General features: G+C 34.4%; 2 protein-coding genes across 2 annotated transcripts; one reads left to right on the top strand and one right to left on the bottom strand.

The window, feature by feature from the left end:
• Window positions 1–14780: 14780 nt before the first annotated feature.
• On the bottom strand, window positions 14781–15785 carry LOC120196754 (transcription repressor OFP7-like). The gene has a single exon (XM_039198481.1). The coding sequence runs from the start codon at window positions 15783–15785 to the stop codon at window positions 14781–14783; it is 1005 nt and encodes a 334-aa protein (XP_039054412.1).
• A 2722-nt stretch (window positions 15786–18507) lies between these two features.
• LOC120196510 (ATP synthase subunit beta, mitochondrial-like) lies at window positions 18508–19562 on the top strand. Its single transcript, XM_039198311.1, has 2 exons — window positions 18508–19023; window positions 19503–19562. Exons 1-2 carry the CDS (start codon window positions 18508–18510, stop codon window positions 19560–19562), a joined length of 576 nt encoding a protein of 191 aa, XP_039054242.1.
• The last annotated feature ends 4928 nt before the right edge of the window (window positions 19563–24490 follow it).

The raw sequence follows: 24490 nt of genomic DNA, 5'->3' as shown, positions 1-24490 counted from the left end.
TTGAACACAAAGTTTTCAAAATTCACATTTTAGTCACTAGCCCTGCTTTGGGATGTTACAACAAACATATCAAATTTCCAAGACAAAAAAAAGAGAACCATACAAAAAATGGTTGTCTTTTTCGTCTTTGTCCTATTCTTGTTAACACAAGAATGTGCAAAGAGGGGCAACTGTAGACACCCTTTTTTATTCGAGTCTTAAAAAATATTATTATTATTATTATTATTATTATTACATTTGCAGGCTCCACAAGCAAGACCAATTACAAAATAGAACCATAATTACAAGACCCAACCCAGACATGACCCTACACTCAACCTAACCCGAAAGGGCCCCAAACTGGCCCACTAGATAACCCAATAGATTAGGGTTTTACCTTTTTACTTCAACCGCCTCTTTTCATGACCATTAGATCAGATTTGATCCAATGATCTAAGTGAACCCAGATTAGGGTTTGTTACCTTAACATCAGCCAGCCCCAGCTCAAGCCGAATTTCACTCTCGCCGTTGTCGTTCAAGCCGAGCCTCACCCTCGCCGACCACTTCTGATGCCATCGCCGACAAATCTGCACCAAACAGTGACAAATGCATCCATCAGTCATCCGAAAATCATTTCAACAATAAAAAATAAAATAGAGAAAAATACTCAGGAAATCTCGAGGAAATCAGGGGCTAGGAAAAACATCAAATCCATCTAGCAATCACAGAAATCACAGAAGCAAGATAAAAAAATGAGGAAATAAAGAGAAATAGAAGGAGGAACCATTCAGGGTGGAGAGAAACAAAAACAAACAAGGAAGAAAAAAATACCCAGAGAGAAAAGCCAGAAGAAAAAAACTAAAACAAAAAAGAAATCGGAGAGAAACAAAAAAGAGAAAACAAAAAAGAAAAATGTTACCTTTGGTGATATCCACCCTCGCACGGTCGTCGGAGCCAAAGAAACTGAAGCGTTTCTTCTTGGATCTATAATGTTTGGGCTATTTTCATGCCAAACAGGGCCCAGATCCTTGCTCAGGGCCAAAAGGCGATTCGGGTGGTGTCTTCTTCTCTCCCCTCCAACGCCGATGAACGGCGGTGGCCATCGGTCAATGGGGGCCGACACGGAGGTGTTCCACCGGTTTCTGGGAACTCTTGAAACTTTAATGGTTTCTCTCTAAATCTCTCTCTTTCACTCTCTCACTCAAGCGAAGAAAAAAAAGAAATGAAGGTCGATGGTCATTTTGGGCTTAACTTTGGGCATATATGCGACACCAAACGACATCGTTTAAAGAGGGACCATGAGAGCACTTTACCGTGTGGGTAAACTATTCTTTAAGTCCTTCCGAGTTTTGTATCTTTACATTGTAATCACTAATGGACTTGTTGGATTTATTTTACTTTAAGCCCTTTATTTACGTTTATTTTATTTTTGCCCTTTTATTACCTGTTAAATATATTTATGACATTGGCCCTTGTATTTTATTTTGTTCAGGTTTAGGTAACATATATTTCCATTATCTCATTTTAGTTATCATCTTATAAGGCCTTGGTACTTTAGGTTTATTTCTTGTTAGGTCCTCGATGTTCTGTATTTTTACTTTCTGAAATTATTGTTTTATTTATTTTTATCATGTATGTATATTTATATATTGTTATGTAAATATATATTATCTCATATTACATGTGTGCATATCTATTTAATATTTTAATCATTTTATTAAGCATGATTTGTCTTCATTTTAGTCCATCGTATTTGTAGATGCACATTTTAGTCCGAATTTATAACGTTGTTTTATTGACAGCTATTATTTCATGTATGTATGCATATATATAAATCATGTATTTGTTGTAAGCATTTGTTGTATGAAATTTTATTTCTTTGTTATGCATGTACATATTTATTTATATATTTTATACTTTCATTTTGGTTCCTTTACATAATTAAACATGTATTCTTTTATTTCTAGCTAGTAATTTATATCCCTTTATTTGTCATCACTCGAACGTTTTCCAAGAACACCGATTTATAGAATGAGTGTGGAAAGCACTGCTTGGTCGAAGTAGTGCGATCCGATACGACATTCGAACGAAATGGGAACTTGAAATAAATTTAGTTTGTTTTACTAATTAAATTTTTATTTATTCAAATGATCCAATGCATTTTTATGTGGTAATTTATTTTACGCAAATGTTGATTTATCATTTATATTCGATTCGCGTTTTTAAATCATCGAGGAGGGAATATTCTTTACAGATAAGAAATAGGCGAGATAGCTTTCCCGGTAGAGGATTGCTAACCTCGATATTTCTTTTCAAGTTAAAGAATTTTCTCTAATCAAATAATTTGAAGCAAATTAATTAGCTTTAATAAATGGACCATACTTTAAATATCGATGCAAGTTTATAATTTCAACCATTATGACAACGTGTAAGCGATTCGGTACCAATTTTTGGCATTGTGGGGGTGCTTATCCGTCCTCACACGTAACCGACTCCCGGACCCGTTACATCGAATCTTTGTAATCGCAGACCAATTTTTTTGTCTAAAAACGATTTTTCTTAAAATTGTTTTTAAAATATATTTTTTAAGTATTCGACCTACTTAACCCAAAGGTCGATGGTGACTCCTATTCAATTTAATTCAAAATCATCAATTTTCAAAATAAAGTCATAATTGTTTTAAAAATAATAATTGGTTTTTTCAAAAAAAATGGTTATGACCATAACATTTGAACTCCCTATTAGAAGAGAAAAAATATTATAGAAAATAAAAAAATTAATAAATGTTGCTATCAACTTGTTAACAATGAGACATTAAAAATAAAAAGAAGATAAAATGTATATATTATATCGCGTGATCAACAATAACAAGTTATTACAAGAGGAACTAGAGTATCTTAAGAAATGATACTCGGTCAAGTAAACTCTACAAAGTCTAGCATTTACAACACCAATCGTATCAAACTTTATTTTATACATGTTATATGTGACAATCCCCTTTATAGAGTTCAAACATCAAGCTCCCCACTGGCAAGGCCGCCAAACACTCTTTTATAACTTTCTTCCCAAAAATACTAGATAAAAACATTCCATGCTAATTTGAGTAAGATGACACTAAGAGATTTACCCTTTAGACAGGTGACAACCCATTCCAATTCTTGCTCTCAAGAACGTACTGCACGATTTAGAAGACAAAAAATCAGAATGTCCCGGTCGAAAATGTTCACTCAAAGAATATATGGTCTCTAGTCTCCACTGCAGCTCCACACAAGCTATCCACATCCATCCCCATTTTTAGTAGTCGATCCTTAGTAGAAAGTCTATCAAGGATCTCAAGCCAAGCCACCACTGCAAGTCTTGGAATATGCATAGTAAATGAAACCTATTTATGCCACGACATTTTATCTCCCCTTCTCCTAAGTTTAGACCACACATCCCTACAACTCAATATCCTTGGAATAGCAAAAAACACTCGAGCCTTATTTCTCGATGAAAGAAACTTCTTCAAACTGCAACTTAGCCAACCTTTAGTCTCGAAAGACCAAAAATCACCCTCTTTAATGACATAAGCTCTCACCCAGGCGACCCACAATGAACCATCCGAGGCAAGAATTTTCCGAAGCAACTGGAACATACAAGCTTTATTCCAGCTAAAGTGGTCTTTGATGCTGCCTACTCCCCTCCGACCTTACTAAATAAATTTTCTCCCAAATCACCTTGGCACCCAAAGCCGGAACATCCAATCCTTTTCAAAATAACCGAGAGTAGATATGCTCAATACTTCGAATTACTGCTTCAGAGAGCACGAATTGTGTACAGCAATAATTTACAATACTGAACAAAACCGGACGAACCAACTATAACCTCTCCACGTAAAATAAAAAAATATCACGTTAATATAATTTAAAAAATAATTAAATGACAAACAAAAATATAGAAACAAATAATATATCAAATACATAGTTTACATATTTAATTTATCGATATCAAATATAAGTTTGTGTGTAAGATCCGACCCCTCATGATATTTCCAACCTCACCCCGGAAAAGTCATTAGATCTCTAATAAATTCCAACACTTCTCGAAAATCCCAATGCTATAAAACTGGAACTTCCATATTGATCAATCATGAACTTTGCCTAACAATGACTAGAGCTGGACTCACAGCAACATCATGATGGTAAAAATGGTAGCCAGAAGCATGCAATGCTTTATAGAAAACCATGGTAAAAATGGTAAATATAGGTACATGGATGGACAGAAAGGGACAAGTGAGGTAGTTATTTCTTTGAAAATTTTAAATTATATTATATTTTAAATTTTTTATATATTTTATTATTAATAATTTATTCTTATCTTTTAAATTATATTAATTCTTTACCTTTTAAAATTTTATAAATTCATCTCTTCTGAATTATTGATATCACATATTCGTAGCTGAAGCAGGGCAAAAGGGTAAAAATTAATTTTAACTTTTTATTGGAATAAGTGCGTCAGTTTCGTTAGGCAGGAAAAGAATCTCTGATACCGTGTATGCTCTTCGTTATCCTTTCGCTGGAAAGCTATTTTCTTTTTCCAGGTGAATGGTAAAATAAAAAATAATTGTAGAACATTGTACTTTGGCGTGTCATTTACGAAACAGAATTGACCCTATCAAAGTATCAGCCAGAAGGTTGAGTTAAACTGCAGGCACACGTTCGCTTTTACTCAAGTATTTCGTCTCATCAGCACAACAAGAGAAAAAGACAAGGCAAGAACATCCATCACTCATATACACGAGCAGAAGCAATAAACCAGAGGGGAAAAAAACATGTATGGTACCAATCATCTGGCAGGCAAAGGGCACAAAATAGAGATGGGGTTCATGAACATTGATTTCTTAAAAGGAAAAAAGAAGTAAAATCTGCAAATCAGAAGGATTCAAATGGATGATTAAGCATTGAAGGCAGGTAAAACTGAAAACGTAGAAAAAAAAAGGCCATGCGCATGCATAGACTGCACCGACTTTGCTATTGGAGTAATTTATGGACCCATTTCCTTGCATATTGGCAGTAAACTTAATATCCATATCTTCATTTATCAGTTATATTTTCACTTAATTAATATTATTATTGTTAAAATATGTAAAAAAAAAATATAAATTTAGACGTTTTGAAACAAAAAATATATATTATCTGGTTAATAAATATATATTAAATTAAATTTTATATAAAAATTTATCATGATTTTTTTAAAATTATGTGCATGTAATATTGAATTGACAATGAACTAAGACTTGATTTAAAATTCCATTTTCTTCATACATTTGTTTTCAATTTTTTTAAAAATACTTTAGAATATATTTAAGAATTGAAATACATATTTATTGAAAAACAACAACGTATTCACCTATCTCTCAAAAACCTTTAAGTAATTTATCTTTTTTTTCTTTCCATTTTTTAGTTGATAAACAACGATACCAACTATTGTGCGAGTTGTTTCCCCTAATATTTCTTATTTTTCTTTTAATTTTTATATCACATCTTTGTTTTTCTTAGTTTTTATAATTTTATCTTTATGGTTTGTTTTTCTCTACTTTTATGACATCTTTTCTATACTTTTATGCCAAGTTTTCAATCGTTTAGTTGTTGTTTTAATTTTTTTTCTTAGGATTAGATTTGACATCGTCACGACTAATCAATATTGCGTTCATCTATTATTATGTTGATCTTCTCTGCTTTGGACCCTTAGATTAGATTTGGATATGTGATTTGCATTCGTAGATAATTTTTTTACGTCGCTCGACTTGAATTTGTGGTTTTTCGGTGATCTTTTAGTAGCTTTATCTCTTTTTGTAGTTCGTTCGTCGATGCAGACAGGTTTGTTCGCATCTATCTTTTGTTCGAGTTTTTTAGTTAGATTATTAACTTTTTTTCTTGTATGATCATTGTCTAACCTTAAGTGGTTAGGTTTTATGTTAATGATTACATAAAAATAACTTGTTGAAAACATTTTGATATTTCGATATAACAAATTAAGTTTAAATGAATTTTAAGATTTTACAAATGATTTTCTAAGTATATTCGATTCAATTAATCGAATATCAAATTATTACTCCAAGTCTTTCAAAAACAATTTTAATCCTTACTAAATGTGTAAAATTGTGATTTGTACTTAATATATTTTTGAAACAATTTTCACAAAGTATTTTGAACCAAAATCAAGCCTTAAATCAATTTTTCAAAGGCATGCACCGATGCATAAATACCATGCATCGATGCATCAATGGATAAATTGAAACATCGAATGCATTCTATGCACCGATGCACTCTCTATGCATCGATGCACTCTGATTTAATTAAAACATCGAATGCATTTGATGCATCGATGCACCAGCCATGCATCGATGCACTCGGGCTATTTTGAAACATCGAATGCACTTGATGCATCGATGCACTCTTAGTGCACCGATGCACTAAGGGTCCAACGGTCAAAATATTTGAATTTTACACGAATGCACCGATGCATCCTTGATCATGCATCGATGCATGAGACGCTCCACCTAGAAAAATTAATTGCTTTCACACTTAAACGGCTATATGATCTTCACTAATCATCCCCAACGTTCAGAAGTGATTCAAGGTGTATTTAAACAAGTTTTTGAATCCCTTGATCAACAAGAAATCATAGAGAAACAAGAGAGAAAGCATCAAACACCAAGTTTGTGCAAATCAAGCCAATTTTCCTTTCAATATTCATTTTGCTTTCAAAGAACACCATTTGTGCTCATTTGTAATTATCTTTGAGTGTTCTTTTCTTGTTCTAGAATTGTGCAAACATCTTACCTTGTGAGGTTTTCTTGTAAGTTTGCAAATTTGTAATCTTCTCTTTGGGAAAAAGAGTATTCTCAAGAATTGGGGTATATTCTTGAGGTTGTTGTAAGGTTATCTCTTTGGCCTCAAAAGAAAGAACAAATTAGTGAATTTGTTGGAAAATCCTTAGTGTGGATAGCTAAGGTAGTGGATGTAGACTTTGTTTGAGAAAGTCGAACCACTCTAAATCGCTGTGCAAATCTTTTCAATTTTCTGCAAAAGCTTCCACCGAATTTTTAATTGCCAATTCACCCCCCTCTTGGCTAATTTCGTCGATCGATTAACTCAACAATTGGTATCAGAGCCTCACTCATTTGAAGGTTTAATCACCTCTTGAGTAGATCCGGGAAGAGTTAAATCGATAAAGATGGCGTCCACTTCCGGTTCATTCTCCATGGAAGAATCCAGACCAATTGGCGTGCCTCCACACTTCAATGGAACAAATTATCATCGTTGGAAGAGGTTCATGATGATGTTTATTCAAGCACATGATATGGAAGCTTGGATGATAATCAAGAACGGATATTCTTTTCCTACGAAGAAGGTAAAGAAGTGGAGTAATAAAGAACGGAAGGAAGCTCAACAAAACACAAAGGCTATGCATATGTTATGTTGTGCAATTGATCCTAATGTATATAAAGTTCTTCTTGTTCAAGTGCCAAGGAAATGTGGGATAAGCTTGAGGAGATCTATGGAGACAAGGAAAAAGAACCAATAAAAGTGATGTCTCTATTAGCTCTCACAGAGCCAAAGGTATCTTCTAACTCAAATAGATTAAATTCAAAATCTTTTAGTGAGTTACAAGATGCTTATGATGAATTATTTTCGGAGTTTGAGACCATGAACTCCAAATACAATAAATTGATTTCTAAATTTATTACTAAAAATGATCTTATTTGAAAGCTAAAAAGGACTTGGAAAATAAAATGAAATGTTGAAAAAGGAGTTAGAGCTTTCAAAAATAAAATCGGAAAACTTGAAAAGAAATTTTCAAATTAAACAAACTTCTTCTAGAAACTAAAATGGATTTTGAAAAACAAATGAAATTTTGAAGAAGAATTTAGAGCTTTCAAAGATAAATTTGAAAGTATGGAAAAGGAAAATTTCGATTTAGAAGTTAAGCTTGAATGTTTAACAAAAGAAAAAGAGATCATTTTAAAATTCATCTAGTTCAATAATGACAATATGCTCACATTGTCATTATCATGGTCATAAGGAACATACTTGTCCTTTAAAGAAAGGAAAACGATTTAAATTAGACAAGTATGGGTTCCAAAAGGAACAAGAGGCATTGAAACTAATGTTCAAGGATCCAAAGCAATTTGGATACCAAAATACACTTAAATGTCTCTTGTAGATGTGTGGGAGCAATGGTGATGAAGATGATATTCAAGATGCTCTAGCCATACATGAAAAAGGAATGGGTAACCTCTAAACTTAATGTTATTATTTTATTTGGTTGCTCATTTAGTTTGTGCATACATTTTAAATATTGAATAATTTTTGATTTTGCATAATTGTTTTATTCTCATGTATGTTGAAAATATGGTTATGAACATTTTAAAGTTATATTTATTTTTTTAGAATTTTAGTTCATCATAATAAAACTTGGTCAAAATTTTAACATAATTGATATTCATTTAAACCATTGATATCAATTTTCAAACAATTTGATTTTTGACCTTAAATTTTGTTCTAATGTTTATGCAAGTAATTTCAAAGTTTTAATATCTCTCTAAATCGTATCAATCTTTAATGCATAACATCTTTGTAAAACTTTATATGCTCTTAATTTTGATAATCAACATTGCATAATGTTTTATATGTGGATGGATTAAAGCATAATCTATTGAGTATTAGTCAATTATGCGATAAGGGATTCAATGTCTTGTTTGAAATTAATGGTTGTAAAGTCATTGACATTGCATCTAATCGGATTATGCTTGTTGGTCATAGAATAGGAAACATTTACATGGTGCATTTAGATTCTATTGATATGACTAATTTATGCCTAGTTGCTAAGGATGAGCATGATAGTTGGTTATGGCATAGGAGACTAGGACATGCTAGTATGAGTGTTTTGCAACGGTTAATTCAAGGAGACTTAGTAAGAGGGTTGCCTAAGCTTAAATTTGATAATGATAAAATCTGTGATGCTTGTGCTAAAGGAAAACAAAAACGAGTTTCTTTTAAATCTATTAATGATGTATCAACTAGTAGAGTATTACAATTGATCCATTTAGATCTTTTTGGGCCTACTAGCTTGGGTGGAAAACAATATGCATTTGTCTTGGTAGATGACTATTCTAGATACACTTGGGTTCTATTCTTAAGTACTAAAGATGAAGCATTAGAAAATTTCATCACATTTTCAAAAATAATCCAAAATGAAAAAGGTTACTCTATAACTAGTGTTAGGAGTGATCATGGAACTGAATTTGAAAATCTTGGACTTATTGAGTTTTGTAATTCTAATGGTATTAGCCATAATTTTTCAGCACCTAGAACCCCCTCAACAAAATGGAGTTGTTGAGAGGAAAAATCAAACTTTAGAAGAAATAGCTAGAACCATGCTTTGTGAAAATAATTTACCAAAATATTTTTGGGCGGAAGCCACAAATACCGCTTGTTATGTTGTAAATCGAGTAATGATTAGGCCAATTTTAAAGAAAACTCCATATAAAATTCTCAAAAATAAAAAGCCTAACATTAGCTATTTTCATCCTTTTGGATGTAAATGTTTTGTTTTAAACAACGGTAAAGAAAACCTTGGCAAATTTGATGCTAAAAGTGATGAAGGAATTTTTCTGGGTTATTCCTTAAATTCTAAAGCTTATCGTGTATTTAATAAAAGAACTTTAGTTGTAGAAGAGTCTATACATGTTGTTTTTCGATGATAATCCCCTTCCGAGGAAGGATTCTTCTGTTAATGATGATGTAGGTATTGTACAAGCAAATGACGTTAGACATGACGTTGGAGAATCATCATCAAAGGAAGAAACAAAAGATGAGGAAACTCATGATCCCCTTGAGAATCCAACCAGTGAAGAAAGGGAAGTATATTTTCCAAGAGAGTACAACTATGTCAAGGATGGTGAAATTATAGGTGATCCATCCAAAGGGGTAACTACTCGATCTTCTCTTAGAAATGTTTGTAACTATGTTGCATTTATTTCATGCATAGAGCCTAAGAACATCAAAGAAGCATTAAAAGATGAACATTGGATTATGGCTATGCAAGAAGAATTAAATCAATTTGAGAGAAGTAAAGTATGGACATTAGTTGAAAGGCCTAATAATAAATCTACTGTAGGTACTAGATGGGTTTTTAGAAATAAACTTGATGAAAGTGGTAATATAGTGAGGAACAAGGCTAGACTTGTTGCTCAAGGCTATACTCAAGAAGAAGGCATAGACTATGATGAAACATACGCTCCCGTAGCTAGGATGGAAGCAATTAGAATATTATTAGCATTTGCATGTTTCAATGAATTTAAATTATATCAAATGGATGTTAAAAGTGCATTTTTTAAATGGTTTTATAAAGGAAGAAGTGTACGTGGAACAACCTCCAGGTTTTGAAGATTCAAATTTTCTGGATCATGTTTTAAAATTGACAAAAGCTCTTTATGGTTTAAAACAAGCTCCTAGAGCTTGGTATGAAAGATTGTCAAATTTTTTAATTGAAAAAGGTTTTTCAAAAGGAAAGGTTGACACTACATTGTTTTTAAAGAGAAAAGGTAAAGATTTATTAGTAGTTCAAATTTATGTTGATGATATAATATTTGGTTCTACTAATGATGTTCTTTGCCAAGAATTTTCTAAGCTAATGCAAAGTGAGTTTGAGATGAGCATGATGGGGGAGCTCTCATTTTTTCTTGGGACTCCAAATCAAGCAAAGAAAAGATGGCATCTTCATTAATCAAGCTAAGTACGTCAAAGATATGCTCAAGAAGTTTGGACTGGAAAATGGGAAACCTCATGACACTCCAATGAGCTCTTCAACAAAGCTTGACTTAGATGAAGGAGGTAAATGTGTAGATGTTAAATTATATAGATCCATGATTGGCTCATTGCTTTATCTAACCGCAAGTAGACCGGATATTATGTTTAGTGTTTGCTTGTGTGCTAGGTTTCAATCATGTCCTAAAGAATCACATTTACTAGCCGTTAAGAGAATCTTTAGATACCTTAAGGACACTCCTAGTATAGGACTTTGGTATCCTAGAGACTCTAGTTTTAGCTTGCATGCTTTCTCCGATGCGGATTATGGAGGATGCAAATTAGATAGGAAAAGCACCTCCGGTACTTGCCAATTCCTTGGAAATATGCTGATTTCTTGGTTTTCAAAGAAACAAAATTGTGTTGCATTATCTACCACTGAAGCGGAATACATTTCAGCCGGTAGTTGTTGTGCACAAGTTTTATGGATGAAACAACAACTTTTTGATTATGGAATTGAAGTAGGTACCATTCCTATCAAGTGTGACAATACTAGTGCTATTTGTCTCACTAAAAATCCCATCCAACACTCTAGAACTAAGCACATTGAAATAAGACATCACTTCATTAGAGACCATGTCACTAAGGAAGATGTAGTTCTAGAATATGTTGATACTTTGCATCAATTAGCGGATATCTTTACAAAACCCTTAGACAAGGAAAGGTTTTAGACACTTAGAAGAGAAATAGGTTTAACTGACCTATCTTCACTTAGTGTTTAAAATAATTTAGCACTTTTAATAAATACTGAAAAATGCTTATAATAATAATTTTTTGATTGCATTCTTGCTATTAGTTAGGGGGAGTTTATGATTCTTAGTGAAAATTAATTTTATGTTCAAATAATGTTTAAAGATTAATTTAATTGATTGAACATAATTAATTTTTGATATATGAGTTGCCAACACCACTAGAGCCTATTTATTTAGCATTTTAAGTGTTTAAAACGGATTTTTGGACATTTTTGTGCTTCATGCACCGATGCACTTAACAATGCATCGATTCATCCCTTTGAATGTGCATCGATTCATCATGTTGATGCACCGATGCACTCCTTGAATATGCATCGATGCACAGGGTCATGCATCGATGCATCCGTTGGGTTTTGGGGTTTTAAAGGCTTATTTTTCTATTTTATCTCAAAACCTAAAAACTCTTCCTCTAGCCGCCGTTCGTCCCTCTCTCTCTCTTAATCTCCATTCTTGCTCAAAATCAACGATTTTTCGTCGGAATCTTCAAGCTTTTCAACTCTCAAACCTGCTTCAATCATTAAATCGTGCAAAACAACTCCTCATCCCTCTCAATCTGAATTTTCAAGGTATTTTTCTAAAAACCTCTATTTTACAAATTTATGATTTTAGAACTAGTTTTAATTAGTTCTAGAATGTACATTATATCGGGCATTTATTGTTTGTTGGTTCTAAACTAGATTTTACTACCAATTTCGTCAAAAACAAACAATTTTTTCAAAAATTTTCTTTGAATTTCGAAACCTTAAAAAAACGAAAATTAGTAAGATTTTTGATTTAATTGTTTTGTTTTCATGAAAACTATATTGTGATTATCAAATATTTTTTTAATAGTTTCAAAACATGCCCATTAGGATATGGTTTAGAGAACCTTGAATTATTGAGGACTCATTTGATTTTTGGGAATTGATTGTGCATACATGTGTTTCAAATTGCAGGTGATATTCCTTATTCTGATTTACTTTAATCATGTCTAATCCCAAACGTCCTAGAACTTCGTCTAGTCGTTCTCATTCAAACCAACCGCCAAATCCCGTTTTCCTCCGCCTCCTCCCGATCCTTCTATAGACGAATAGATCTTGTTGTGGTTTTGGATTTTCTTGAACGTTTCTTGTTAAACCATTTTGAATATTTTGGGGGTTATTGTTTGACTTGCTTGACTTCATTTGGATATAAGATTTGGATGTTTTATGGATAGTTTGTTTGAATTTTCATTTTGAGCTTAATATTTATTAATTTTTGCATCATCATATTAGTTGCATTATGACCAATTATCCATTTATGTTTATGAATATTGATTATGAAACTAATGGCTAATCTCTCTTTTGATTGTGATCTTAGCCTAATATATATATATATCAATTGGCTATGTTTTTCACTAACTTGTTTAAAACGTTTTGAAACTTTTTGATTTAACAAAAAGGGGGAGAAATGTTAAGTGTTGAAATTTGTTTGGAAATTTTTTTTAAGGGGGAGAAGTGTTATAGTAAGGGGGAGTAAATTTTTCAAAATTGATTTCAAATTTTAGAAAATCTTAAAATAACACAAATGTTTTGTTATATCAAAAAGGGGGAGATTGTTGAAAACATTTTTATATTTCGATATAACAAATTAAGTTTAAATGAATTTTAAGATTTTACAAATGATTTTCTAAGTATATTCGATTCAATTAATCGAATATCAAATTATTACTCCAAGTCTTTCAAAAACAATTTTAATCCTTACTAAATGTGTAAAATTGTGATTTGTACTTAATATATTTTTGAAACAATTTTCACAAAGTATTTTGAACCAAAATCAAGCCTTAAATCAATTTTTCAAAGGTATGCACCGATGCATAAATACCATGCATCGATGCATCAATGGATAAATTGAAACATCGAATGCATTCTATGCACCGATGCACTCTCTATGCATCGATGCACTCTGATTTAATTTAAACATCGAATGCATTTGATGCATCGATGCACCAGCCATGCATCGATGCACTCGGGCTATTTTGAAACATCGAATGCACTTGATGCATCGATGCACTCTTAGTGCACCGATGCACTAAGGGTCCAACGGTCAAAATATTTAAATTTTACACGAATGCACCGATGCATCCTTGATCATGCATCGATGCATGAGACGCTCCACCTATAAAAATTAATTGCTTTTAGACTTAAACGGCTATATGATCTTCACTAATCATCCCCAATGTTCAGAAGTGATTCAAGGTGTATTTAAACAAGTTCTGAAGCCCTTGATCAACAAGAAATCATAGAGAAACAAGAGAGAAAGCATCAAACACCAAGTTTGTGCAAATCAAGCCAATTTTCCTTTCAATATTCAATTTGCTTTCAAGAACACCATTTGTGCTCATTTGTAATTATCTTTGAGTGTTCTTTTCTTGTTCTAGAATTGTGCAAACATCTTACCTTGTGAGGTTTTCTTGTAAGTTTGCAAATTTGTAATCTTCTCTTTGGGAAAAAGAGTGTTCTCAAGAATTGGGGTATATTCTTTAGGTTGTTGTAAGGTTATCTCTTTGGCCTCAAAAGAAAAAACAAATTAGTGAATTTGTTGGAAAATCCTTAGTGTGGATAGCTAAGGTAGTGGACGTAGACTTTGTTTGAGAAAGTCGAACCACTCTAAATCGCTGTGCAAATCTTTTCAATTTTCTGCAAAAGCTTCCACCGAATTTTTAATTGCCAATTCACCCCCCTCTTGGCTAATTCTGTCGATCGATTAACTCAACATAACTTAATTACATATTTAATTTATACTTATGGTTATAAACTTCATTATAACTTTAAATATTTTCTCTTTTTAATAAAAAAAACTAACAGTTTCTATGGAAGGATTGAAATAAACCTTATTATTTTATTATTTTTATCTATTACAGATTTTTATGATTTGAACGACTTTAAATGTAAATAATAATAAAAATGAAAGAAAAAAACACTAATAATCAATGATAAAGAGGCCAAGAGACAATATAAGTGCTTTCTTTTTCTTTTCCTTTTAAACTTTTTCCATGATTGATGGTCAAATTAAACGAGAATAATAAATTCGCATTAAACTAAACTTATTTGTAATGTATTTAATGATGGGACATAATAAAAAAAATTGATGACAAATATTGAAAAATATAAATGTAAGATAAGAAATTAAAAACTTGTTTATTTATAATTTATTAATTTTGACAATGATTAGTTTATTAATTAAAAGCAAATGAAACTCGAGAACTGGTGGATCTCGTAGAAAACAAAGTCTCCCAAATCTCAGCAAAAGCCTGAACAACGGCGCCATGATGATGCCTAGAATTCAAAGATAAGAAACAATGCAAGAGTTGTTCCAAATCCTCGTTCTCGAACATTTGATTCTCAAATATCATCTCCATCATCGACTGCTTGAAATCCTTGCATGGATCCTCTGATTTCTTCACCACTGCAAAACTCTCACTGACTTTTCCATCCACCGTGCATGGTACCATCCGTTGCAGAAAGCTCGAAAGTCTCGCCGGCGACTCGCTCTCCGACGACGTTAATCTCATCATGTCGCTCCTTCTTGTTGCCTTCTTTACTTTCCTGTTTTTCTTCATCCTCTTTCTATGCCCCATGATCATTGTTTTGCGTATGGTTGAAGAGGAATCAGTTGTGAAACTCCCAGAAGATGAGACTAGGCTTTCTGTTTCTTCGTCGTCAAAGCTTTCCACTGATGACTTCCTTATGCGGGTTTTTGGCGTTGTTTTCTTCTTTTTCCATCGTCGTTTTCTCTTTTCCGTGTTGGGAGGCTTAGATGGAGAGATGAAAAGGTCGTTGTTATTGTCAGAGGTATAGTAGATTTTACGACGAGGGGTTTCGTCGTCGTCGAGAACTTTGGCGATCACGTGCCATCCATCTTCTCTTTCCCAGTGAAACTCCGACGTCAGCGGCGGAGGCGATTGGCTGCGTTCAGTTTCAGAGAAACAAGGTGCGGACGATCTTGATCGGAGACCGCAACCCATAGACGAGAACGCCGATGAAACGTGGCGTTTGAGGGAAGAGCAATGAGGAGTTTGTTGCGGGGGTGATGGGGGTAAATGGAGGGTGATAGGGTTAGGGTTGAGAGAAGAAAGTCTGGAGAAAGAAGGGACGGGATTTGAGGGGAAATCAGAAGGATCTTTGGAACGGCAAGATTGGAACAAGAAACGGGATATCTTTAGCTTGAAGCGTTTCGCCATTTTTTTTTTTTTTTTTTTTTGCAGCTCAGCTCTCTATGTTTGAGTAGCAGTTGAAGTCATATGTATTTGTCCAAGACATGAACTGTTTTTGTCCGACCAAAGTTGCTTTTATACACGGGTTTCCTTTTTGCATTTGTAAGTTTAAATTCTTAACATGTAAATTTGTATAATAATATATTTAATATTAAAGAATTGAATATTTTAACATACACGAATGAGTATTATAAGACTGCAAGTAATTAATTTTGTTTTTGACAAATTTTAACTTTAGTTTCAACTCTACGTACAGAGGAGGAAAAAGAGGAATTTAAGAGAAGGAAAGAAGAATACTCTTGGTGAAATTAGAATTTATGACTAAAAGAATATAAAATAATAAAGAAATTTGACCAACCTTTGAATCCTTTCCCGCTTCCTCCATTGACACTTCATTTTCACTCGTATTTATACATCTTTCTCTTACTTGAACCCTACTACACTTTTAAGCTCAACATCACCGCATTAGACAAACGGAAACTACCCAAATCTGGATTCGACACCAAAAACACACCCGTCTACACCATACTCTCCATAGGAGAACATATAAATGACCTGGATGTATTCACTCGAATGGCAAGTGTCCAAACATAACAAAGACTTCCAAAGCATAATAAAAGATAGTGATACGAATGTTGGCATCGTAGCAAGCCAAGCAGAGAAACCTTTAACTTTAGCAAGGATAAGATCCCCAACTTTCCATTGGAAGCAAGCGACAACAACCATCCTATAGGTGCATTTCCTTCCGTTGGGTGCCACCAAAGAATTTCTCATGTAACATCTCATGCTCATTTGCTTTCATTTCAAATACACATGCTCAAATCATTTTAATATAATTGTACATCATGTGTACACATAAATGAAGTAAACACAACTTTCATTAATGACATATTAGCTCTTTGCTACGAATGAAACGCTAATAGCTCTTTGTCAGGTTCAAACTTCCCTCATCGGAAGCTATTGATTTTAAGGGAAGCCAAGGAAATGTTGCACTTGGGTAAGTTGATTGGGGTATATACTATTAGGAATGAGGATGAGATATTGCTAAGATTATCGGAGACCGGGATACAGGGGGCCTTTGAAGTATAAGGATGCGATTACTTGGAATGTTTTTTGGCTTAGGAAGTTCTAAGAAGGTTAGGTGTGATATGGTGTTTGTTATGAACCAGATGCAGCCAAAGCCAACTCAGCAATTATTGCCAGGTCAGCAACAAATGGTGTGCAGGAATACATGGGAGCAAAGTATTCCAAGGCCTGATTGGTTAGTCTGGGTATCTAGTATTCAATAGAGAATACAATGAGGGCATGAATATTGTGATAATTTGTTATCTTCTCTTCTTTTCTAGTTCTCTTCTAATATTCTCTTTTAATTCTCTTCCTATTTTCTCTACTACTTTATTTTTCTTGTTCTTCAGTGAAAATTCAGCTTGAATATTTCCATTTATAATAGCGGGTTCTTGAGTTCATAACATTGGTGCTTTCGTTGAGAGATGGCAGGCGATGTTTCTTTTCCTCCAGATCATGCTCATGTGAAGTTGCCATTGTTCACCGGAGAAAATCCAGAGGAGTGGATTGCTTCAGCTCAAGAATTTTTTGAATTTTATCACATAGATGATCATTACCGAGTTACAATGGCATCTTTTCGGATGGAAGGGATAGCTAAAAAATGGTTTCGGTGGATGCAAAGATGGCAACAGTTGGCTGGATGGAACCATTTCGTCGATTCCATTCGAAAGCGATTTGTTTCCTCAGAAACAGAATTACGAGATAATCTCTTCCGTCACCACCGATCATGCTCTACTGCAATCTCAACAAAATTGGGGCAAGCGTTCAAGCCTCGTTCTGAGAAGGAGGGATCATGGGAATTTGTTACGAGGCAAAATAGTTCAATCATAATGACTCCCCAGGTGTTCGACGAATTGTCAACACTAAAAAGCTTTGACATCGACCATCCATCAATTCAAGGTAGTAAGGGAGCTGATTCTCTGTGCATCAATCGAGACAACCCAAGCAAAATGATCAGTCATGTGTTTGATGAAGTGCCAGTATTGAAAAACTTTGAAATTGGCTATCAATTGATTCATGGTAGCAAAGGAGCTAATTTTCCAAATGTTGGAACAGGGAAGACGGCTTCTTCCAACACCGTTGAAACATCGGCAGAAAAAGTTGAAGATAAGGCTATTAAATCTAAAGAGCAATTGTCGGATGAGATTCAAGAGGAAATTCGGACTACCAACTTGATGAATACAAAGAATCCTTTCACTGAAAGAGCTGACAAACAAGTGAAAGTTGATTTCAATTGTATCATTCTAGAGGAACACAAAATGACACAAAATACCTTTGGCTTAATCTCTTATTATGATGAAGTTAAGGTGATTGAATCACAAGAACCATGGTCAAATGAGATACGAAGTACATATTTGATGGAAGCAAAGAATCACGTTAATGATAGTGTCTCTACCCTATATTGAATTAGACATTGAAAATGCCAAGTGTTTAGAAAATAACTTCCTGATATTGTATGTGTTACACGTTGATAATTGGCATAAATTCTACGAGGGATTATCTATGGCATGTTGTTTGTTGTTAAATGTGGTTCGGGCAAATTAAAAAAAGAATTTATTCAGGAGTGTTTATACACCTAAAGATTGTTAAGTTTGATGACCCATATCGGTTTCGGCTTCTGTTGATGGGAAAGTCTATGAACCATCTAGTTAGAAGTTTCAATAATAAAACTGATCACTACTTGCCCATTCATATAGAGGTACCAACTGTTGTCGATCGAGCTACTGAACAAAAGATCTTTGTCACCGGACATTTTGGTGGTGCTAGTGTAGGGAACACTCTGCTTATTATGAAACTTATCAACAATGTTACTAAAGATCATGGTCACTTCTTAGTGTTTGCTAGTGTTGAAGAATGCACAAGAGAGGGCAGTGACTTGTATAAAGAAAAGATTGAGAGTAGTGTCATCAAGCTACGTGACAAGCAGGTTAAGAGCAAATGTTCTCTTGTCTATGGTCAAATGAATGAGCTACCTGGTGCTCGTGGTTGTGTTGGATTTACTGATTTGACTATGGCTGAACGCTTTCTTGACGTTGAAGATCAGGATTTGCTTGATGGAATTCCATCTGTTGTCGGTTACCAACCAATTTTGACTACTAATCTTGGATGCATTCAAGAGCGTATTGCCACAACCAAGAAGGTGTTATGATTTAGGATAAGAATGTAGAAGAATTTTAGGGATTTCAGAAATAGAGAGATTTAGGTACAGAAAACATTCTTCATTCATAAGATAAAATCCTTAAAGGATTGGTACAAATTATATATTTACTAGTACCAGCTGTCAGTACAAAATATCTAACAAAATAACTGCCTCTGTTGACTCACCATCCAAACTTCTCTCCTAATATAATTCTATAAGACTCAAGCCCACATATAAGCCCACCAGTAACTTAAATTGGGTAAGACATAATAAACCCACTAACACACCCCCTTCTATACCCTCAGTCGTATCTCATACTCTGCATCCCTCTTTTGTCTTCACTTCGATTCCCAAATCTTCATATCGAATGTCAATCCCTAGCCCCCTTTTAAATCCCTAATTTCGTCCGATTCTCTCCGATTCGCTCAGAACCGTAATTAAACATGGTTGTTTACCTTTATTTTTGTTTTGTATTACAGCTGGTGGTGGTTGTTTCTTCACTGTCTGAGGTGAATCTGTTTCCTCAGCTGCCTGATTGACCAACTGTAGGATCCTCTGCAAATACCCTCTGTTCTCAGTCTTTCCCTCTTCCAATGTTTGAATCCTTCCTTCCAGCTTTGCCTTCTGCCCAGCCCATCAGGATGGTAAGGTCTCCTCCTTCACCTCCAGTGCTACTTGTTCTGGTACCTCTGTTGTTCCAGTTTTCTGCATTTTTCTTGTCTTTCCCAGCGTGAACAATTGATTTTGGATCAGAAAACTCAGCTCTGATTACCAATTTGTTATGATTTAGGATAAGAATGTAGAAGAATTTTAGGGATTTCAAAAATAGAGAGATTTAGGTACAGAAAACGTTCTTCATTCATATGATAAAATCCTTAAAGGATTGGTACAAATTATATATTTACTAGTACCATCTATCAGTACAGAATATCTAACAAAATAAATGTCTCTGCTGACTCACCATCCAAACTTCTCTCCTAATATAATTCTATCAGACTCAAGCCCACCAGTAACTTAAATTGGGTAAGACATAATAAACCCACTAACACACCCCCTCCTATACCCTCAGCCGTATCTCATACTCTGCATCCCTCTTTTGTCTTCACTTCGATTTCCAAATCTTCAGATCGAATGTCAATCCCTATCCCCCTTTTAAATCCCTAATTTTGTTCGATTCTCTCCCAAATTCTTCCGTTGCTTCTCAATTATTCTCTTCGAAATTTCCCCCAATTCACTACAATCAAACCCTAACTTTCCTGCCATCATAACAATACCCCCTTCTCCAGAAGATTCTTGTCCCCAAGGATCGAATTGAGGAAACTGTTATCGCAATACTGTATAATCCTCCCAAGTTGCCTCCGTTTGTCCCATATTCGTCCACTGAATGAGCAATTGAATGACTGCTCGATTCTGCCTTGTAATCACTCGTTGATCCAAAACTAGGGTTGGGTAAATCTTCAATTGTCCATCTGACGCTACCTCTGGAGGATCGATCGAGATAAGTCCCTTTTTCCCTACTTTCTTCTTAAGTAAACTCACGTGGAAGACTGGATGTATTTTCGAATTTGTTGGCAAATCTAATTTATAAGCAACCTGACCAATTCTGTTTTGAATTTTGTAGGGTCCAAAATATCGAGCAGCAAGCTTCAAATTTCTTCGTAGTGCCAGCGATGTTTGTCTGTATGGCTGGAGCTTCAGGTAAACTTCATCGCCTATTTGAAATTCCCTTTATGTTCTATGTTTATCAGTCATCTGCTTCATTCTATTGGTAGCTTGAAGTAGTTGCTCCTTTAACAATGAATTTAATTGTTCCCTGTGTTGCATGACATCCTGCACTGCCTCCACCTTAGAGTCTGTTGTCCAGGTCACATTAGGAGCTTTATACCCATATAAGGCTTCAAATGGTGTCATCTGTAGAGTAGAGTGGTAGTTAGTATTGTACCACCACTTAGCCTGAGCTAACCACTTTGACCAAGTCTTTGGTTTCAAGAAACACATACACCTCAAATATTGTTCTAAACATTGATTCAATCTCTCTGTCTGGCCATCTGTTTCAGGATGGTAGGTAGTACTAAATAATGTAGTTGAACCCAATTGCTTCATTAATTCCTGCCAAAACAGACTAGTGATAGACTTATCCCTGTCAAAAATAGCCACTTTAGGAGGACCATGTAACTTGTAAACTTGATCAAGGTAAACCCTAGCAACTTCTACTACTGTATAGGGATGAGCTAGTGGCATAAAATGAGCATACTTGGTGAATTTATCAATCACCACTAAGATGCAATTATACTTTGTTGAAGATGGCAAACCTTCAATGAAGTCCATTGTAATCACTTCCCAAGCATTGTTTGGGACTGGAATAGGCTGTAACAATCCTGGCTTAGGAATATGTTCTGTTTTAGTCCTCTGACACACATCACATTGTTGTATATGCTCCTGAATTAAAATTTTCATTCTTGGCCAAAAAAATAAGACTTAATTTTCTGATAAGTAGCATGAATACCTGAGTGACCTCCTTGTGGTGAATCATACAAAGCCACAATTATATTCTGCCTAAGGTCCCCCTTGCTGCCCACATAAATCCTCTTTTTGAAATACAAGACTCCTTTGAGTAACTTCCAGTCCTGTATTTGATCTGGCTTAATAACCAAAATAGGTATTTTTTTCTTGGGTTATAGCATCTTCTTCATAACTCTTTTCAATATCCTGTACCCAAGTAGGTGTTGTAACAGTAACTCCCATTTGAACAAATTCACCAGAATCCAATTGTTGTCTAGAAAGTGCATCTGCAGCTTTGTTAGACTTACCCTTCCTATACTGAATAGTATAATCCAGCCCCAATAACTTTGTAGGTCCTTTCTTCTGGATAGTTGTAGTTAACTTCTGTTCAAGTAAATGTTTTAAGGGCTCATGATCTATTTTTAATAACAAAAGAACCACTCTCCAAATAATGCCTCCAATAAGAAACTGCAATCAAAATGGCCAAATACTCCTTCTCATAGATTGAAAGATCTGCATACTTAAGACCCAAAGCTTTACTCAAATAAGCTATAGGTCTCCCATCTTGAGAAAGAATAGCTCCAATCCCTTTTGAACTAGCATCAGTTTCAAAAACAAATTTCTGCTCAAAATTAGGTAAAGCCAAAATTGGAGCATTAAACATAACTTCCTTTAGCTTTTCAAAAGCTGACATAGCTTCCTCAGACCAATAAAACCCATCCTTTTTCAGCATATTGGTTAAAGGCTTACTCAATTCTCCATATCCTCTTATGAATTTTCTGTAGTATCCAGTTAAACCCAAAAATCCTCTTAAAGCTTTCAGATTCTTAGGTAAAGGCCACTGTTGCATGGCTTTAATTTTGGCAGGATCTGTTGCCACCCCATCAGCTGATATTAAGTGCCCTAAATATTCCACTTGTTGTTGTCCAAAGAAGTACTTACTCCTTTTTGCATATAACATGTTTCTCAACAGAACCTCTAACACAGTTCTTAGGTGTTGTTTATGCTTTGTCAAACTAGGACTGTAAACCAATATATCATAAAAAAATACAAGAACAAACTTCCTTAAGTATGCTCCAAACAAATCATTCATCAAAGCTTGAAAAGTAGTTGGAGCATTAGTAAGGCCAAAAGGCATTACTTTAAATTCATAGTGTCCTTGATGGGTCCTAAAAGCAGTTTTGCAAATATCTTCATCCTTGATTCTAATTTGCCAATATCCAGACCTCAAGTCAATTTTTGAAAAGAAAGCAGCCCCATTAAATTCATCTAAAAAATCCTCCACTATAGGAATAGGAAACTTATTTTTAACTGTAGCAGAATTAAGTTTCCTATAATCCACACAAAATCTCCAAGTTCCATCTTTCTTTTTAATAAGTAAACATGGGGAGACAAAGGCACTTTTACTCACCTGAATAATAGAAGAGGACATCATTTTAGTAACATGTTTCTCCACTTCAGCCTTATGATGATGAGCAAATCTATAAGGTCTAAGATTTTTCTGGTTGTGTTCCTTGTTTAAGGACAATTGCATGATCATGTTTCATTCTATGAGGCATTCCCCTTGGTTCTTCAAATACTTCTTTAAACTCCTCTAATAAGTCTTGTAATGGTAGTGGAATTTCACTGTCTTCAACTTCAGCACTGAGCAAATAGATCTCCCCATTCAATTCAGTTTCTTTTTCAGTTAGCTTCTGGAATTTCTCACATGTGATGGGTCTAATTAATGGCAGCTTTTGAGATCATTTTATAACTACAGTTTCCCCATCCTTCTCAAAACTGATGGTCTTAGCTTTAAAGTCCATCATTATAGGGTTGAATTCTTCCATCCAATCTACCCCCAATACCATGTCACTACCTGCCAAAGATAGTACTATGAAATAATGCTGAAAATCATAGCCCTATATCATCCAATTCACTTTATTACTTCTAGCAGTACTAAACAGTTTCTCACCATTAGCTACTGTAATAACTAATGGTTTTGTATGAACCAATTCAACCCTTTCCTTTGCCCACTTAGGAGTTACAAAACTATGGGTGCTGCCACTATCAATTAGCACATTAATAGGCTTCCCTCTGATAAAACCCTGAATCCTCAAGGTAGTATGTCCCACATTCCCTGTAATAGCATTGATAGAAATTTCCAGGGCTTCCTTAGCTTTATATTCCATCTCTCCATTCTCCCCTTCTGTTAAATCATGTTCTGCAGATTCAACAGGCTCTTCTTCCTCCATACAATTCAATTGTCTGCTTTTACACTGGTGTCCAGGAGTAAATTTCTCTCCACATTTGAAACACAAATTGTGGTTTCTTCTATATTCCAATAGACTCTGTCTTGTGCTTATATTAGGAGGAACTGACTTAGGCAAAAAAAAATTAACTCCACTGCTCTGTTGACTATTTGAAGGAGTGTAAGAAAAAATTTTAGCAGGAGGTTTAAACTTCTTCCCTTCAATCTCATTAGTCAACTCATATAACTTAGCTTGCTTATAAGCTTCAAATAAGTTCTTGGGCTCTAACACTTTCACCTTATATTTTAATTCCTCCTTGAGTCCACTGACAAAGCTGGAAACAAAGTACTCATCCCCCAAATGCATGTTCTATTATAACAAATAGGGTCTTAACTCCTCAAATCTTTCTTGATACTCATCCACACTCCATTTTTGCATTAGCTTATCGAATTCTTCAATAATATCAGAATAATTTCTATCACAAAAACTGTGACATAAATCAGCCGCAAATTCATGCCAAGTAACCCTATGCTTCTGCATCATATACCCATCAAACCATGTCTCAGCTCTCCCAGTTAAATACATAGAAGCTACTTCCATTTTCTGCTCCTCCGGTATTCCAAACAAATTAAAAAACTTCTGACATTTCCTAATCCAACCCCTGGAATTACTACCATCAAACATTGGTAACTGCAATTTTGGTCTAGGTAACACATAACCTGTGTTCCCAAAAG

This window comes from Hibiscus syriacus, unplaced genomic scaffold (genome assembly GCF_006381635.1).
Source record: "Hibiscus syriacus cultivar Baekdansim isolate YM2019G1 unplaced genomic scaffold, ASM638163v2 tig00117034_pilon, whole genome shotgun sequence".
Classification (NCBI taxonomy): domain Eukaryota; kingdom Viridiplantae; phylum Streptophyta; class Magnoliopsida; order Malvales; family Malvaceae; genus Hibiscus; species Hibiscus syriacus.
Note: the sequence above shows the minus strand (reverse complement) of the source record. Positions and strands in the feature narration are given on the sequence as shown.

What these genes read in the sequence shown, in the direction of transcription:
- LOC120196754 (XM_039198481.1), bottom strand. Translation starts at nt 15,785, where the DNA reads ATGGCGAAACGCTTCAAGCTAAAGATATCCCGTTTCTTGTTCCAATCT.
- LOC120196510 (XM_039198311.1), top strand. Translation starts at nt 18,508, where the DNA reads ATGGGAAAGTCTATGAACCATCTAGTTAGAAGTTTCAATAATAAAACT. An exon ending in GTATTGCCACAACCAAGAAG is followed by an intron (nt 19,024 to 19,502) that starts GTGTTATGATTT and finishes TTTGTATTACAG; the next exon opens with CTGGTGGTGGTTGTTTCTTC.